Below are 20,022 nucleotides of genomic sequence, written 5' to 3' on the forward strand. Positions count from 1 at the left end.
CAATACTGCATTGCTTAACATTGGGCCCTATGGGTCCGAGGAGCCAATGGCGATGTACGCCGGCGGTGACGGTACACACCACCGCGGACGTGACTGCCATTTTCTGTCTGTTCACTCACTTGATACCTGACCTTCAACAGGAGAGGACCTACACAGCAAGTGCTGCTGTAACTTCAGTCTGGAAGCAACAATAGCTCATGTGTCTGGGGAAAGGGCCCCTGCCTTCACTTCGGAGGAGTTAGAGAAACTAGTGGATGGGGTCCTCCCCAGTACACACAACTGTATGGTCCTCCAGATAAACAGGTGAGTACACTGTGAGCATGCTGCATGGGCAATGCCTGTTTTGAGTGGTGTGGATGGAAGATACATGGGGGGGGCTGAGGCCTGCATGTACGGATGGAGAGTGTATGTGCGTCAGGGCAAGGGTGGGAACAGGGGGCAATGAGTATGACGGTCCGGACGGGTAAGTAATGTCCTTTCCACCTGTACCATTCCTCTAGGTCAGCGCCCACCAGAAGAAGGGTATTTGGCGTGCCATCGCCAAGGATGTCCGGACCCTGGGGGTCCACCACAGACGGAGCACCCACTGCTGGAAAAGATGGGATGACCTGCGCCGCTGGACCAAGAAGATGGCGGAGGCCCAGCTGGGTATGGCCTCCCAACATGGGAGGGGTGCCCGTCGCACCATAACCCCCCTGATGTTCCGGTTCCTGGTGGTGGCGTATCCGGAGTTGGATGGGGCGCTTGAGGGCATCACAGCAGCCACAAGGGGGTGAGTACACTCTCATTGAGCTGACTTTGCAAGCATTATGAGGTGTCTGGGCGGGGGAGGTGGCCAGTGGGTTCCCCTAGGCCAGGGCGATCTTGGTAGGCAAGGTCCCTTGTGAGGCAGGCTATGTGGCACCCCACTACTGGTTAGAGCAATCTACACCTAGTCAGGCTCCTCTGATTTCCAGGTATGCAGCATTTGGGCTTAGGCTTCATACCCCATGAGCATGTGATTATTCCAGGAACTGTAAGTGCATGGCGTAGTGCAGAGGGCTGCTCACTGTCTGTTGTGTCCACCAACGGCAGTGGTGTTGCATGCACTGAACACGTCTTTCTTCTGTCTCCCCCCCCCCATTTTTGTGGTCTCCCTGTTCTTGTGTGCAATAGCGTCATCAGGCGGAGGAGCATTGGCACCGGAGCAGGAGGGAGCTGCATCCCACTTGGCCGTGGAGGGTGAAGCAACGGAGTCTGAAGCCACCAGTGGGACGGAGGGCGAGGGGAGCTCCACGGCGGGGACAGGAGCAGAGACCAGCGACAGCGACTCCTCCTCGGATGGGAGCTTCCTCTGTGCCTACCGCATCAACAAGTACAGCCGCCACCCCCCCTACCAGCACCGCCCTCCCAGCAGCCCCTCAGCGTGTGTCCCGTGCCCGCTCACCCAGGAGGGTGGGCATCTCCTTCGCCCCAGGCACCTGAGGCCCTGCCCCAGTCAGCCCTGCTGCCCTCAGTGAGGAGGCTATTGACCTCCTGAGATCCCTCACTGTTGGGCAGTCTACCATTCTGAATGCCATCCAGGGTGTTGAGAGGCATTTGCAACAAACAAATGCATACCTGGAGGGCATTCATTCTGGCCAGGCAGCCCAACAGAGAGCATTTCAGGCTCTGGCCTCAGCACTGATGGCAGCCATTGTCCCTGTGTCCAGCCTCCCCCCTCCAACCTCCTCCACCCAGACCCAATCCCCTGTACCTCAGCCTATCCCCAGCACACCATCAGACCAGCATGCATACACATCAACACACAAGAGTGGCTCAGGCAAACATAAGCACCACACAACCCACAGGCACTCACACAAGCATCATACCCATGCACACATACCAACATCCACTTCCTCCACTGTGTCCCCCTCCTCCACGTCTCCCTCCTCCCTCCCAGTCTCATCTCCACTCACTCCTGCATGCACTACATCCTCAGCCACTACCTCCATCCCCAGCACGTCCATCAACACACACCCCTCACGTGCACTCACCACCCCCACTACCATTCACACATCCCCAGTGTCCTCTCCCAGTGTGTCAGTGAGCCCTCCTGCCAAAGTACACAAATGCAGGCGCACACCCACCCAACAGCCATCCACCTCAAAACAGCCTCCAGCCCATGCACCTTCACCCAAATTCACCCAAATTCAGCAGACAAACACCTCCTACAACCACTACCTCTTCCTCCACTCCCAAGCCCCCTCCATCCACCCGTCCCAGTGTGTCTAAAAAACTTTTCCTGGCTAACATTGACCTCTTCCCTACACCTCCCCCCCATCCTTCCCCTAGGGCCAGGCTTTCCAGGCCCCAGCCCAGCACCTCAGCCACCACATCCCCAGGCACAGTGGTGCCAGCAACTGCGGGGTCACAGAGTGCGCCAACCATCAGGGCTGCCAATGTGCCACGGAGCAAGAGCAAGGACATTCCGCCACCTGCCAAGGTTAAAAAGGTGCCCACATCCCGAAGGCAGAAGCCGAAAACACCTGACACCAAGGGGTCAGCGAAAAGGAAAGGGGATAGTGGCAAGACAACTGCGCCAGCATCAAAGGTTGGGAAGGGCCAAAAACTGAAGGTCAGGAGAGGGCATGGTGGCACCAACTGAGGGACCAGTGTCACATCTTCTGTCCACATCCACGCCAACCTGTACGGTGGCGAACACCGCCACCTGCACCGCCACCTGCACCGCCTCCGGGACTTCTACAGCTGCTGCGACAGATTCCAGCCTCTTCCCCTGGTGGGCAGCCGTCCGAGGCAGGAGGAGATATCCAGCTTTCTCCCTCAGCAGGTGCTGACACATGCCCCGCCGCCACAGACCCTGCCGCCAGCACCGCCGCCACAGACCCCGCAGCCAGCACCGCCGCCACAGACCCCGCTGCCAGCACCGCCGCCACATACCCCGCAGCCAGCATTGCCGCCACAGACCCCGCCGACAGCACTGTCGCCACAGACCCCGCCGCCAGCACTGGCGCCACAGACCCGCCGCCACAGACCCCGCAGCCAGCACTGCCACGACTGAAACAGCTGCATGCACAGCCACAACTGACACCGCCGCAAGCACCCAAGTGAGGGAATTGTACCAGCCACACTGCACGTGGAGCACTCTGGGCACCAAGCCCCCTCCAGAACCAGTGGAGAAAGACATCCAATACCTCAGTCCTTGGCAGGATGAAGCACTCTGGGCACAAAGCCCCCTCCAGAACCAGTGGAGTATCACATCCACTACCTCAGTCCTTGGCAGGATGAAGCACTCTGGGCACAAAGCCCCCTCCAGAACCAGTGGAGAAAGGCATCCACTACCTCAGTCCTTGGCAGGATGAAGCACTCTGGGCACAGAGCCCCCTCCAGAACCAGTGGAGTATCACATCCACTACCTCAGTCCTTGGCAGGATGAAGCACTCAGGGCACCTAGCCCCCTCCAGAACCAGTGGAGAAAGGCATCCACTTGAGAGACTGTGGCTTTGCACTCCCCAGGATAAAGCAGTGGGCAAACCACCCACTTGAGAGACTTGAGAGACTGTGGCTTTGCACTCCCCAGGATAAAGCAGTGGGCAAACCACCCACTGGAGAGACTTGAGATACTGTGGCTTTGCACTCCCCAGGATAAAGCAGTGGGCAAACCACCCACTGGAGAGACTTGAGAGACTGTGGCTTTGCAATCCCCAGGATAAAGCAGTGGGCAAACCACCCACTGGAGAGACTTGACAGACTGTGGCTTTGCACTCCCAAGGATAAAGCAGTGGGCAAAGCACCCACTGGAGAGACTTGAGAGACTGTGGCTTTGCACTCCCTGGATAAAGCAGTGGGCAAAACACCCACTGGAGAGACTTTAGAGACTGTGGCTTTGCACTCCCCAGGATAAAGCAGTGGGCAACCCACCCACTGGAGAGACTTGAGAGTCTGTGGCTTTGCACTCCCCAGGATACATCAATGGGCATGGAGCCTCCTCGTGCAGCAGTGGCGTCGTGCGTTCATCTGGCTGAGATGCCCCCCTCTCCCTCCCTCTGAGGTGCCTGTTTCATTTCGATCTGATGCCCCTGCAGTGTTCTCTCCGTTTCCAGTCAGGTGTCATGTGTGGGCTTCGCCCATGCATTTTGGGCCCAGTGGTCCACGGACAATGATTGGTGCACTATCCGGACTTGTGTAGTTGGTATACATAATTGCGATTACTGGATTTGGAACTTTGATAATGAGATTTCACATGATTGCATTTGTTCAAATCAATTCCTTTTGTCCTTGCGTTCTTCCAGGGGGTGGTGGGGTGTATGTTTACTGTTGCTGCATGTATTTGTTTGTATGCTGGATTTCAGGTATTGTACACGTTGACTTGCTGTCATGCACATTGGTCCCCTGGTTTTTGGATTTACTGGGTGCTAATTATTGATATTTTGTTTTCTTGGGTTTCTTTGCTCATATGGTAGATTTGGAGCATTCATCCTGTAATAAGAAATATATACAGCATTTTACCAATAACGGACAACAATCAATGGATTTTCTAGGTTTGTTCCCATTATGAGGTACTATTCAGAGTCTTATAGAGATATTTGTAGACACAAGGGTAGGAGTGCATGAAATTTGAAATGCATGTTATTAGTATTTGAATTTTGGTGGAGGTTTGGTAGGACACAAGATTTGAGTGTACTTTTTGGGGGAGCACTTCAACATATTTTTGTCTGGGGTCTTTCACCTCTTGTTTCTTTGATTCTTCGGTTTAATTAATATTCACGTGAATCATTACAAAAGGTTTTTTGTATATGAGTCATTTACATTTTTGTCTTCAATTGGGGCTCTATCGAATATATTGTGTAACTATTGGTTTGAGCATTTTGGTTCCTAACTTCATTAATATGTTTACAAATTTTTTCAGCCCTGAAGAAGTCGCTCGGGATTTTATAAAGAATTTCCCTTGACGAAACACGTGTTGGCTGAAATTGTATTACTACGGATGTTTTTCAAATTTCCACAGATCGTTGATGTCTTGTTGTACTAGATTGGATAATTTAATTTGGCTATAATTGTATCACTACGGAGGGTTTTCTAATTCATGCAGATTCTTAATTCATGTTTGTTGTGATTGGATAATGTAAACTTGAATTAAAAGTGCACGTTCTTTTCAAGACTACTTTTTTGAATTATAGGTAATGTACTATTCCTGTGAGTGGAGTGCCGCACATATTATTATTAAGTTTATGGATAACGCATTTGTTGATGAAGGATTACCGGTGCAAACCATCAGTAATAATGGAATACAGTGTGTGTCTAATTTAGCTAGAAAGTATTTTGAGAGATTAGGCCTGGAACACAGAACTACGTCCTTACATAATCCTACTGGAAATGGCACGATCAAGAGATTCAACAAAGTTCTGAAGAATGCCATTCAAATTGCGTGTAAAAATGGTGAGGACTGGGAGGTCCAAGTGTTTAAAAAAGTGTGGATGTTTGGAAGCACTAACCACGAAGCGCTAGGATTTTCTCCTTTTGAGGTAATGAGAAGGAGTACCAGAACAAAATGCATTCCAGAGTGGTTATTGCAGGCTAATGACCTCAAGATATATTTCAATTAAGCCTGGAAGAGGATTATCAATAAACATCAGAGGTATAAGGAATATGTTGATTACAAAAAGGGTACACAAAGTGTAGAAATCCGCAAAGGTATGTGGGTTAAAGTAAAAAAGCCTTGGAATATAAAAAAAGGAGAAAGTCAATTCTCAAAACCATTGCAAGTAGTCAAAGTGTTACGTAATGCTGAGCTTTTGAGAGATGGTAAAGTATGGAACCTCAGAAGAATTGCTGTTTTCAAGGGAAACAGCAATTTATTCAAAGATGAATTGAGGAATTTTGGGGAGGAGTTTTTTGCCAGAAAATGCAGTAATGAATGAAGACAACGTGAATAGAAGAAGAGGGAGCGTTAATATTGACAGTGATAATGTTGTGCCGAGGGAGGTAGAAAGTGAAAGTAAGAATAATAATTTACAAAGAGACGAAGAAGGTGCTGCGTCCGAATCAAATTAAATTGTTGATAATGAAGAGGAAATGGTTGCAGTCGAAGAACAAAAGTTGGGGGTAGAAGAACAAAAGGTGGTGGATAATGTTCCTGGTACTTCTACTAAGAAACATAGGGAAATGCAGAATAGAAGGATGAATGTTAGTTCAAAGTGGTTGGAAGATTTTGTGTGTGGAAAGGATGTATAGTATTGCCATAGGATTTTTTATTTTTGCTTTATATAGGAAGGGGGCGATGTGTTGTGTTGTCTTTTTCTTATGTTTTGTTTTATGAGCAGGGTTATGTTATAGTCAATGTATAGTGTTTTTCTATGTATATTGTATTCTAGTGCAGTGGTTCCCAACCTTTTAACTCCTGTGGACCCCCATTTTATCAATACTGGAGCCCGGGGACCCCCACTGAATCATTATTGGAACACGGGGACCCCCGAGGAGTCATTACTGATAGCTGGGACCTAATATTAATAAATGTTTTAAGCAGCAGCGGACCCCCTGAGGAGGCTTCGCGGACCCCCAGGTGTCCCCGGCCCACAGGTTGGGAACCACTGTTCTAGTGTATTAAGCAATGTTTATCTTTGTATGTCCAGTACCATTCCATGCACGCTGACTGAGTTCCAGATTTTGTTAGTTGGAACTCAGTGAGTGCCATTGCTGATGGAAGGAGACTGTACGTGCTGTCCAAGCTGTGTATGGTGTATCAGTTTACAATAATGTATTCTTAAACTTGGATTACGACTTTACAAAAATCTAAAAAGCCCTTTAGTGTCATACAAATGGTCCAAGGCACTATGCAAAAGCTGATAAAATCACATAGAAAAACACCGAGAAAGGTTATGAAAGTAATGTCATAAATTAACATGTATGATATAAACAATAAACATTGTTTAAAGACATCATTTGAAATAAATTTATGGTTAAGGTCTGAAATCTAAAAAATACAAACAACTCCATAATGCTATAGTATTATATCTACAATGCTCAAACGCACTTGTGAAGATCTCACACATGGCATCACAAATTACATTATCAGTAAAATCACTGATAATGCACAGTATTTACATTACTCAGAGATGAACACTGCTGCCGTTTCACTCAAAGCAATACATATCTTGATATGATAGATGTTAAAGACAGTTTTAAGACTGTGGTATAGCTGTCAACATTTAAATATTCTTGCAGAGGATTTACATTTAGAGTGATAAAAAAGGCTGTGGCAGTTCTACTAAACATTCATCGATAACTTGACAGTCATTAAAAGTAGATGTATGACTGCAGCACCAATGTCCTCGACTAGAAATCCTCATGCAGCCACAAGTCTCCTAACCTGCAGTTGCAAATCTTTGAAAAACATGCTGTAATAGAGATTATATGCAGTCATAAGGATGCAGTGCTGCCTTCCACATCTAGATGTTCTCAGAGGTGATACATGTCTATAGGCTGCAGCTAGACTTGATATTTGTAGAAATCTTTGCAAAAATGAAATTCACTTGTAAGGCACTCATGTCAACATCTAGATGTCTATGCAAAACTGATATTAATAATGTACTGTACTGCTGTCCACACATAAATGGCCCTGCAGAAAAGGCATTGATAAAAATGGATGCTGTGGTTAGACTCAACACCATTGGTTCCTTAAACTTAGCAAATGGATTTGTAAGGCTGCAGTGACTAGTTTGGGCAGAATTGGGTGCACTCTATGTGTAGAGGGGTGAGTATCGTGGAAAGGGCTGGGGGGAGGACTGTGGGCAGAATGACTGAGCACTGCAAGCAGCGGCAGAGTTTGGTGAGTACAATGGACCTATGTTAAGTACGTACTAGGGACTGGCTTTTTGGGACGAGTAGTATGAGTAGGAGAAGGTAAGTGCTATGGGAAGGGCGAGAGAACCAGCTATAATGTTAATTTATATTATTTATTTGTTGCTCTTCTTCCCTTTTTAATGCCTCAGTGCTTGTTATCCATTTCTCTTTAATCTTTTCTTTTCAGAAGCCTTGGAACTTATTTCCTCAGCGGCCAAGCACTCTAATGCTGCCATAGCAGAGATGGTGAGTGCAGACAGCCCCGGTATGACGTGGGTAAATAAATTGGTGGAAATCAATTAAATAGATTTAAAAGGCACCTCCATAGTAACTTAATGAAGTCTTACATCTTGTTGCGGCTTCAGTAACATTTAGGAAAACTATATGTGTGGAATGCTGCACTATCTGTGAGAGTAATTGGTGCTGACATGCAAAGGAGTGGGCACAGTGCCTTGTTTCCGCAGGTAGCAGGCACTGGACAACAGTACTTTTTGGGGGGGATCATTAGACATTGACCTAAACTAAGAAAGAGAAATAGGGAAAAGGCATGATAAAAAAACCTGGAAAAGTGAGATCAAAAAGACAAAAAGTGCAGGGTGATGGAAGATAGAGACATGAAGAGGAATTGACAATACGCAACCTTCGTAATGAGGAACCTCTGCATTTGGCAGTACTGGTGGCTAGCTGCAAAGAAAGACTTTTGTCCCTGCACTTCTTTTTTATTGTATACATTAATGTTCAGTGTGTACGCATTCCCTGGGGTTGTGTGATGGAATGACACAAGCGGGTACCATGCATGCCTCTACAACGCCATCATTACAACGAATGTGTCTTAACCACACATGCCTTTATCATAAAAACGTTAAACACGCGTATGCCTTTGCCACGCACGCCTTTACAACAAACATTTTGCTGTAAAGGCATGCTTGTTAAAGGCATATGAGTGGTAAAAACATAAGTGGTAAGTATAATACATAATATATATATAAATATATTTATATACACAGATGCATACATGTATACGTACGTGTGTATATGTATGTATATATATATTTTCACTGAAAAAAAACAAAGGTTACAGGGATGTTATAATTAGGAAATATAATTTTTTTAAAACCTTTGAAATTCACTGAAAAAACAAAGGTTTCAGGGGCGTTATAGTTACGTTCTGAATTTACTCTTACAAAACCATAGAAATTCAGGTAGTTATAGTTAGAGTTCTTTCAAGTAACTATAACCACCATTACCCGTGCTGCACACAGCCTTTGGCCATGCACAACGGATTTTGGCCGCAGGGCCTGGCATGCGAGCAGTCCCTGCTGCCAACTCCTTAAACAACCCAATCCCACATGACCACCCCTGACCGATTTTGGCCCCCGGGGATCTCATCCCCGGGGCCCAGCTTATACATTTAATTGTTTGGAAGGGAGTGGGGCCATGGACACTCCCAGGTCAATCTCGACCCGGGGACCCCATCCCCCAGAGTCTGTCCTAAACATTTAATTTCTTTTGGGGAGGGGAGTTGCGTGGCCTCCTTCCCAGGCCGATCTCGGCCCCTTTGAACCCATTCCCCAGGGCATGGCCTTAATAGTTTGTTTAGGGCACTGGGGCCCTCTTCCCTAGAGCGATCTTGGCTCCGGAGACCCCATCTCTCGGGTAGTGGCCTAATTATTTATTTTTTTGGGAGGGAGGGGGCAACGCGGCCTACCTCCCCAGGCTGACCTCAGCCCAGGGGACCCCATCCTCAAGGCCTAGCCATGTGACCTGGGGGCACCCAGTCACAATACTGGGGACCAGGGGGGAGCCTGAAGGCCCCCACGGTCCCAGATGGCTCCCCATCTCCTGCAGGAGCAAGCAGTGCTGTCACAGAGATGGAGCTGCAAAAGAACAAAAAAAACTTTTTAGCCCTGGGGGAGTCCCTCTGGACCCCCACTACCAGAGCTAAGGGGTCAGCGTGAGTGAGTCGGTCATATCCAGACCACAACATATCATGAATTAGGCTGTGTCTCTCCTATCTGTCATGGTTTGGGGGAGAACGTTCCGGGCCTCTTCCAGAACTTGAGGCAACACTCGCACAACTGTATCCCAGAGAGTATGGAAATAGCGGTCCAAAAGGCATGCGGTGTTCACGGACTGCAGCCCTAGACTGGCAGAAGTAAACATTTTCTTCCCCAAATTGTCCAGTCTTTTTGATTCCCTGTCTGGGGAAGCAGTAGGGAATGCACCAGAGGATGATGAAGCCTGGATGACAAAGCTCTCAGGCGTAGGGTGTGGGTAATTCGGCGAATGCCGATTGCGGTGGCCAACCGTCCTATTCACAGGAGCCCCTGTGCTGGGTCCCCAGCAGGACGTCCGTAAGCACTTCGTTGAAGGGAAGCACTTCGGTCAGGAGGTTAGGCCTGACCTCCACAGAAGAAAGCTCGAGGTTCAAAATCTCATTAGCATTTCTCACCACCATAGATTATGACGCTCCTTCCTCCGTAGCCACGGTACGGGGAGAAAACATACCAGTGTCAGGGGGTGTCCAACCGAGTGGCAAGCTGGTCTTCAAAAGGGTCCAACGGCACCTCTACACTATCCCCGTATCCATACCCATAGCAATAGGGGTAATGTTCAACCCTGGGCACAGCAGAGCCCATGGATAACGGAATTGGCATTGAGCGACCTCATTCCGGCTCCTTGTGGTCGGGGATAAGTATAGGGTAGATGTCGATTGTGGGCCCAGTTGGCACCAGGAGCATTGCCATCTGACCCGATGCTGGGGAAGGTCACGTTGGCATGACCGGCGTCGGGCAGATCCTGAGGTGCCCTCCGGAGTCGGGACCGAACTCGCTGACTTAGAACCCAAGGGGACCCTCACTGACTCCCCTGGGTCCAAAGGCGCTGAGGGTGGGTCAGGCTGCCCAAATATGAGGCGCATGGCCTCATAGAACTCTTTAAGTTGGGCAGGGGTAGCACCAGCTCCCTGAAAGTCAGGGAGGCGCGGAGCAGACTCAGACTGAGGCTCCATGGACAGAGGCCTAGAGCACCGAGGCTCTTCCTGCATTGCGCCGTGAAAGCGACAGGGCGAAGTCAAAGAACATTTCACCTTCTTCGACTTATTCTTCTTACCCGAATGTCAAGATTACTTGGACGAAGATGAATGGTGGTAACTCCGCAACCAGTCTCATGACCTTCCTCTTGAATGGGACTGGGAACAATGCGGAGTCGAGTGTCAGGCCCCCATGAGCTTCAGGGACCGCTCCCTCAAAGCTTTCGGGTTCATGGCCCGACATTCAGAGCACAACTTCGGGTCGTGATCAAGTTCCAAACACCAGAGGCACATGAGGTGCGGATCCATCACCGACATCATGCGGTGACATGAGTCACAGGGCTTGAATGCCGTTTTACATGACATCCCTTGACGCAAACCAAAACTCGTCCAAAACAATTTTACCAAATGTCGAACTTAGCCAAAAAATTACCGGGGTAGCTCTTCTCCAGATCTGCGCGTAGGCCGGCGTGGAAACAAAAGAACTGACGTCAGCGCGCCAGGGTGACACCTATATAAGACTTCGACTTCAACACAGCGACCACAATGCCAACTGTGCCCTCAGAGTCGACCGACGCCACCTAACGGCGCACAGGGGTACTGCTCGTAGAAAAATTTCCAGATCCAGTGGGTGTGTGAATGGGTGCATGAGTCTCTGAGTGCATGTAAGAGTGAATGAATTGGTGTATAAGTGTGAATGTTTTTTACAGTTTTTTGCATATCCTCGAATATCCTTAAATATTCGAGGATATTCATGAATATCGCCCATGATGAACAAAAATCATTTTAAACCCATAATTTGACCCTAAAACACCCCTATATCACACCCCTGGGGACAGGGTACTCCACTCTGACCCCTTATACCAGTTATCATTTCTATTTTCAGCTGCCACAACCCTCTCCGATAAGATAAAATGGCAGCCGCAACTTTCTAGTCAAGTTGCAGGCAGCCAATTACAGTGCTTCTATTAGCGTGCACATTCACGAAAATTCGCAAATAATCGCGATCTATTCGCAGCCAGAGATATACACATTTATTTTCCTTTTAAAATCACTAAAACTACTGGACGGATTACACCAAATAATGCGAAAGCACAATCTGCCAAATTTGGTGTAATTCCGTCCATCGGTTTGGGCTGTAGTCGTGTCTGCAGGTCCTATGGGAATTAACATCGGAAAGGCAACCTTTTTGACCCCCCCTTTTTCTTGGAGGCACACTTTTTTTTGGGGAGAATTTTGTGAAGATTCGTCAAACGGTGCCAAAGACATAGGCAAGTAAAAAAAAAAAAAAAACGTTTCTATGGAATGTTTCATTATCTTTACCCTAGTGCATTTACCTAAAAATTATTCATTGGATAACAAAGTTTGGCACTGCTTCGGTCTTCATTTACTTCACCAAACAAACATCCTGCTGCTCTCTTAGTGACACATAAGAAGATAATTGGTTTATCATACAACTATTGACACCGCAGGCCATTGACATAGCCAGGTCACAAATAGAAGGTCAAATTCCTTTAATGTGGGGGTGCTGAACAATTAGGCATGTCATTTATTATTGGCTTGGAACCGATGACTGGAGATTTAGTTGTTCCTCATATTTGAGGTGGCAACCATTATCCTGGACATTAGGTCTGTGCCCCACCTATGCTTTAGCTCACTCACTGGGCTGGTAGTTCTAACAGCTGAAACCCACCATACTTCCACACTTACTGCATTGCAGGAGTCTAGAAGATCCCGGTTCCATTCAGTCCCGGTTGTAGACCTGCAAGTGGTGGGAGGCCTGGAGTGCCTCAGAGACTCTGTCTGCCATGAACTTGGGGTACAGAGAATCCTGCCCTTCTCCTGAGGAGCCCCATCCCTGCATATGGTTACTGAAACAGAATTGGTCATCCGCCCCACTTTAGAACCGCAGTCCTAAGCTCAACAACCTCTCCCAGGCTTGGACACCGACTCACCAATTGACCAGAACATACACACATCATCATACAAGGTCACTCCCCATTGGCTGCTCGTCTAGTCGGATACCTGCAAGCGTTGCCTTTCACACCAGATTTATCCCATGCGCACTCCTTGTCTGGCTCACCAGATAACTGTGCTTTTGCAGTCGTACCAGTGAACTACAGAAAAATGTAACACTGACTGATACAGCGAAGAGGGCCTAACAGATGGGTAAAGTGTATGGGAAATCTGTCACCATTGTGTCAGAATAACTCAACTGCCAAGTTCGAAATTAAGGCCTACATCTTTTAAAATTGAAAGGATAGAAAAGGAGGCCATCTCACAAGTCCTAAGGTCACACCTAGTTAAGTGGCAGAGGTAGCAGGCAGCAGTACCACCTTTCAGTAAGTTCACATCCTTCTTCCTTTTACAACTGATGATTACATATTAACCTGGTGTACCATTGTGTCCGTCTAGAAACACCAAAATCCACAAATTGGTAGCTGGTTATAGAATACCGATCTGAAAATGGAGCCTATCCCATTCGCACACCTCTCCAAATCAAGAGGGGGGCAGGTTTTAGTGTTCGTGGCAGTGAAGCCGTCACCAGCTTCATCATCGGCAACATACTTTTGCCATTTCTGGAGCTGATGGGAATGACTCCTGTGAGACATTAAATTGAGCATAGCTCCACCAACTCCAGTCTCACCATTCTGTTTGAGACTGCTATTGAAATGATGGATGTCCTAGTCAGAAAACCTTTGAAGTCTCCCCCCGTCAGTAAAGAAAGAACTCTCAGTGGCTAGGGACATTTGCTGTTTGAGTCCTGCAGATGGACCCTCACTTTGAGGATTGGGGTCTATCTTCATGACCCTGCACACGTGGCCTTAATTCCGCCATTCTGGGATGGCATGACGAATCTACTTCCACATCTTGTCTGCTGAAGTAGCTGTTGTATGAATGTGGAAGTCGATTCAGTGGAAGAGTGTCTGCAGCAATCACGGACGTCTGAATTTGGCAGACTCCTCCACAGTATGATTTTTGGCTGCAGGCCCCCAGGCTATAAATGAAGCGCTAAGTATTTTAACGTCCCATCTGAAAGAGAAATAAAATGATTTCAAACAAGAACTACACAAAAAAATGAATGTCACTTTCTAGATGCAAGGCCATGGTGAACACAATCAGCCCAGTGTTCTTCAGAAATGAACATGCTTCTCAGTTCATTGTCCCCTCCTAGCCTCGTTTGAGTCTGTTAATTACATGAAACAAAATACTACATATGTGATAACAATATGAAATCTATGACAATCATATGAGTTAATGCAATAATTATCAGCACGCTTTTATGAATACTCTTTGATACTTCCAATGATGACATTTGTAATTCATATGAACATTCCTTACATGCCGTAGTGATAAACCATAGCGCCTCTCGGGTGTTACCTCAACATACGAATCCCTTGCTGTGTACTAGCTACAGGCTAAACATACATGAAATATACTACACATGCTACCTCTCCATGTCTGGGAGGCATATTTACGTATTGTCAACCAAAATACTGAGACATTTTAATCTTTTTTTTTAACCTTCTCCCGTCTAAAATATTAGTAACTCCCTCTTTCCTGAAGCTATCTATCTTGGGTATTGCCAGATGATGCTATAGATAACATTAATGACTAAATACAGAAAGAGCAAGCCCACCTTGGCCATGAAATTTGTTATGTCTAAAATGTTGCTATTATATCACTGTTGACTCATCTTTGTTGTGGTAGAAAACCAAGGTTTGGCAAATCCAATCGGTCTGGCTTTGTCTTAGGGGAAGTGCTTGATAATGGATAGTTTAGACCATTCCCCTGTATTTTCGTTGCATCCTTAAAAAGCCTATTCGTCCCCATATCTTTGCAAACAAAAAAGCAGGAAATTCATCAACATTTTATAATGAAAGATTAAAACAATTGAATGCACAAGGGCGATCAGTAAATTGTAAAGTGTGTATATAACAGAGTAAGGCATCCAAACAGTACACACGTACTAAACAATACAGACATAAATCCACATTTAAAATGTTATATCAGCATAGTAAATCCATCAAAGAAAGCGCAGTGGCTTGCAATTACAAGGTGCACTTCATGGTGCGTCTGCAGTCCACAAACTACCATTGTCTTGATGGAGAGTCCATCCAAGCAAAGGTAAACCATGAAAAACACGTGAAGATCAGTGGTTGAAGGAGGCTGGCCCTAAGCCAAATCGCTATACTTATTATATTTTTGTAAGACGTGATTATATTAAGGTTCAAGGTGCTAAAACTGTCTGTGGCCTAATGTAACCAGCCTCTGCTACCTCCCAAATTTGCAGAACAAAGTTTTGTTGGCTTTGTCAGGGGTGGAATGAGATCTGCTGTGATCTTCAGCTGATCACCATTGCCTTTTGCACTTAGGTGCTTCCCCAGTTACATACAACACGATCATAACCTTCTAGGTGAGATCAAAAAAGGAGTTAGCTGTTCCCTACAAACAGGAAATGGAGAATCATTCATTAATAATCCTTTTCTCAATGGATGGATTTGGCTGTGCCTCAATGAGGAGGAGCAGGTGGTTGATGAATCTGCTAAAGTACAACTTGGATGATGAGTCTGTTGCTTAAAAGAACTTTGTCATGAGAGATTGCTTGTCTTGGTGGACAAGTAGTAATGAGGTGAAGGATGAAAGTGAAGTTGTAGATGAAATTGTTGCTGGGCTCTTAAACCAGGGTTTCGCCAGAGAGGAAGGGGAGGCTTTATTTATGGAATATGTTTTGTGAGGGTTCTCACATTAAAGTGTATTATGACAGGAGTACATAGTAGTCAAGGAAAAGTTGGATATAATTTTGTTAGGACTGATGTGAGCGTGTAGGTTGGAATCACCGGTAAACTGAGATGAAGGTTCATCATACTAGCAGATGGATCCCTTTTAGAAAGGTGTCTGATGAAAGGTAGAGTGAGAGAGCTTTATCGGTGGCCAGTTTTGGATAAAGAGGTGGAAGAAGTTGCAAAACTCAGTTGTGCCTATGGTACCAGTGGCAAGATACACATAACATTACCTCTGATGCAATTGTGTACGTTCCATGGACAGTAAGTCAAAAAAGTAGCTTTATGCGTGATGTGTCAATTAGACGAACTTGGAAAGAAATATCAATATGAGATTGTTGTAGCAGATTATTGATTGCATTGCATTGTAATGGAGCTTGTACATTGGTGGTGATTCTTTGTTTAGAAATATTACTCTGAAGTGAGGGGGCACAGAAACAGATAATGACAGTCAGTGGGTTCAATTTACTTCCAGTGTTATGAAGGAGGCACTGAAGCACTATGGGATTCCTCAACACAGTGGCTGGTAGATAGAGCAGATGGGTTGGTGAAGGAAAGTATTCAGCTAGAATAGGGAATAGTTTGGATTGGAAAGTGATGCTTTTGGAAACTATTTGGTCATACAGAATTAAAGCGAATGTCATCACTGCATATTCCTTTTGAAGGTGTAAGGGATAGGTTGGATTGAAGTAAGTTAAATCTGGCTGGATGAGAATGCGAGGGAAGATGGAGACTGATGAAGGAATGTTGTGGGAGAGAATGATACGAAAGCAATTGGGGTTGAAGAAAATACTGAAGTGCAGTAAGTTGGTTATATGCAGCAAGTTTGACAGGAAGTGTTTGTCCAGGTACTTTGTAGCTATCAAAGTGAAGAGGGTGAGCTGTTCTTACTTCAAGGAAAGGACGGAGGGAGACGTCACTAAAGACAAGTGGTAAGGCTGTGCTGAATTAATATTTTGTGTATGTGTGTGTGTGTAATGGTATGTAATATTAATTAACATTTCTCTTTACCATCATATTATCAATGGAATGTTTATTTTGGACCTAACCCTTTCTGCAGTGTTGCCCCAAACTTTTTGCCTACACTCAGTGCTTAATTTGTAAAAATATAAGTGCCAGGGCCCTTGCCAGGAGGCCACTGCAGCTTGCACCACACTTTGCCCCTGCCAGCACTGCCAATGATAGTGCCAACACAACTACTAATCATCACACTCCTAAAAGTGTGACAATTCAGACTACTCCAGGCCTCCAATGCTCTAAGAATGGCTTGGGAGGCATGTATTACTAATATACATTGAATTAATAAACAACTGTTGATGTGCTCACCTTTAAGGCAGACAAATAGTGCCACCATGTGACAGACTTTCACAAGCACCAATGTTGACAATTAAGTGCTGGTGCTGAGCACTGGAAAGCACCATCTCAAATTAAGCACTGCCTTTACTCCCTCCCTGAACACATTTTGGTTGGCTTTTAGGACTCTGTGCTGTTTACCATAGCTAACCAGCGCTAAAGTGCTTGTGTGTCCTCATTAAAAACATTGTAAAATTGGCCTACAACTAATTGGCACATTTCATTTACTTGTACTAAATGGTACTACCTGTACGCAGGTGCTTCCACTTCAGCCTTTAGTGCCATTTCGACCTGACAAAATAAATCTTTTGCCAGGCCTAAACCACTGTTTTTAATATATGCAACTCACGTATAAGGTAGGTCCTAGAGGCACACAGGACAGGACACCTTGTATTTAAATTACAGGACATCTGGGTTTAAGTTTTAAATGTGCTGGTAGGGAAAAACTATTAAAGTTGCTTTTCACTACTGACCTATCTCTCCTATTTACTAATACTGGGTTACCATATTATATTTAATTATATTTAATAAGTGCTAACTGTGGATTGGGAGCACATAGGGATATGCTGTTTGGAATCAAATGAATTGTAATTTTAAATCCTCTTTAATGATGAAGTCAGATTTTAAGTCATAATTCTGAAAATGTCACTTTTAGAAAGTTAGCATTTTCCTGTTCTAACTATATGTGCTTTCTGCCAGTGTTCCGGATCATGACTGTGAATGTCTCTGCTGTTGGAGTTTGTGTATTCCTTCCAGACAATAATATAAAGGGGACTAGATGTGAGCAGGATGGGCCATCCTGCCAGGATGGGTGGGGATGGAGCAGTGCTTCTGCACACACAAAGGAACCTGCTACTTGTCTTTTAACATCCTAGACGTTCTGGAGCCTGACAGGGGAAGGGAAGAACTTTGAGAACCTGATGTGGAGGTAGGACATGGTGTTCCCCGCCCCACACAAAGGCTGCCACCAGGTATAAATATTGGACCTCCTCAGTTATTCTGCAGTAAACTCCTGGATGTAAGGAAGACTTCAGAAGGAAGGCCTGGACTCCCAGAGGTCTGCCCTGCAGCTACCAGGGGCCTGTTCTGATCCTTGAAGGCCTGTTTTGCTGCTTGAAGGAGAACTGGACCATCGTCCATGACTACCTGAAATTACTAAAAGGGCTAGTTGGCTGCCCTCCTGTGTGAGCTACAGGGAGACATAATAAGCTCCTTAGGCCTTGAAGAGTGCACCTGGCCTCAGCTAGAGTGAATCCTACTCCCACAAGTGGTGACCCCAAGTTCTGGAACCTTGGAAGTGGTGTTAGGGGCCCTGCCCCTGTCTGACCCTAAAACTTGAGGCATAGAAAGCTTTCCACCAAAAAGTGCCATAAGAACCAACAGAAGACTGGGAACCACCTGCCTGCTGATCCGCCCAATGTGCATCGCCAGTTGTAGGAGGCTGGCCTGGTTTGTAGTTGGTACCTATGGTACGTACACCTTATACCAGGTCCTGTTATCCCTTATTAGTGAAATGAAGACAGTGTCTAGAAGCCAGGCTCTCTAGAAGTAGCTGTGGATGAGCAGCCAAGGCTTATCCAGGACAGATTCAAGGCTTATGCAATACCACTGTAATCACACAGTACTCACACACATGAAAGAAAATACTCAGTGTTACAAAAATAAAGGTACTTTATTTTGGTGACACAAATACCAAAAATACCATAGAGACTATACTCCCTTACAAGGTAAGTAATACACAAATTATATACACTAGTATGCAGAAATAGGCATAAAACAGTTAGAAAACAGTGCGATTATTGAAAATCACAATAGTTATAAATGGGTCTAGGGGGAACACAAACCATATACTAAGAAAGTGGAATGCAAATGTCGGTTTTCCACTTAGGTAAGTGTAGTGTGTAGAGGGGAGCTGGGAGTACTAGAAAACCACAAAGGTAAGTACTAGATCCCACCCCAGGGCCCAGTAAAGTAGGAGTAAACCCAGATGAAGGTGCAAAAGAAGAAAAACCGGTGAAGGAGAACAGTCAGTACTGCACCCAAAAAGACGGAGTCGGGTTCCAGGTTGGTGCAAATGATGTCACATGCCAGATGGATGATTGCAGTCTGGTTTGCATCACTGGAGTCCGCCAACAAGCATTGGCACACGCAAAGCTCACGGTTAGCGGAAAATGGCACTGCCTGGGACCAGGAAGGTCCAGGTGGACGCTACCAAGGAGGGGGAGTCGAGGGGGGCTCTTAGCGACTCGGAGAGCCCACGGAAGACCAGGCAGCGCTCACAGGAGTCCCACAGCATGGGGACAAGGAAGGTGCAAAAGAGGCCCACGCAGCACGACGACAAAGGCTCCCACGCCGCTAGGGAACCACTCAGGAAGCTGGGCGTCACAGGATAGAGTGCTGGAGGCCGGAGCTGCAAGATGCACGAAGAACTTTGTGGAAGGATGTCAACAAGCCTTGGCAAATGCAAAACGCATGTTGCACGGGGTACTGTCTAGCATGGGGAGGCAAGATCTTACCTCCACCAAAGTTGGACAGTGGGATGTCAGGACCGTCGGGACCACTTCAGTCCACCACCCAGGATGCAGGATCCACACAGCTCAGCAGGAGAGGGAATCCACGCAGCCAGTCGCCATTGCAGTAGGAGCATGCTAAAGCAGGGGACTGACTCCTTCACCCCCAGGCAAATTCCCTCGCTCTTGTGGTGCAGGCTGAAGATGAGCTGTCCCCAGAGGATGCACGATCAGGAAACAGTTTCAGTTGCTGGCAGAAGCTGAAGATACAACGTTGCAGGAGGTGAATTGCTTCTTTGTTGCAGTTTGTAGAGTTCCTGGAAGGTCCAGATGCAGTTTCTTCTGTGAGAAGTTGAAGTGGCGGACGCAGAAGATTCCTCCTGGAGTCTTGCAATCCAAATCTGAAGAACCACCCAAAGGAGAGACCCTAAATAGCCCTGAAAGGGGGAATGATCAGCTAAACAGGTAAGCACCTATCAGGGCTCTGACTTCACCTGCTGGCACTGGTCACTCAGATGCTCCC

General features: G+C 46.4%; 1 protein-coding gene across 1 annotated transcript in view; it reads left to right on the forward strand.

Annotated features, from left to right (window-relative positions):
- Nucleotides 1–20,022, forward strand: part of FGD2 (FYVE, RhoGEF and PH domain containing 2) — a 346,991-nt gene that overhangs the window by 158,283 nt on the left and 168,686 nt on the right. The window contains exon 7 of the mRNA XM_069238749.1: nucleotides 8,009–8,067. Coding sequence (XP_069094850.1) covers nucleotides 8,009–8,067 — 59 coding nt within the window. The remainder of the gene's footprint in view (nucleotides 1–8,008; nucleotides 8,068–20,022) is intronic.

This window comes from Pleurodeles waltl, chromosome 6, assembly GCF_031143425.1.
Source record: "Pleurodeles waltl isolate 20211129_DDA chromosome 6, aPleWal1.hap1.20221129, whole genome shotgun sequence".
NCBI classification, from domain to species: domain Eukaryota; kingdom Metazoa; phylum Chordata; class Amphibia; order Caudata; family Salamandridae; genus Pleurodeles; species Pleurodeles waltl.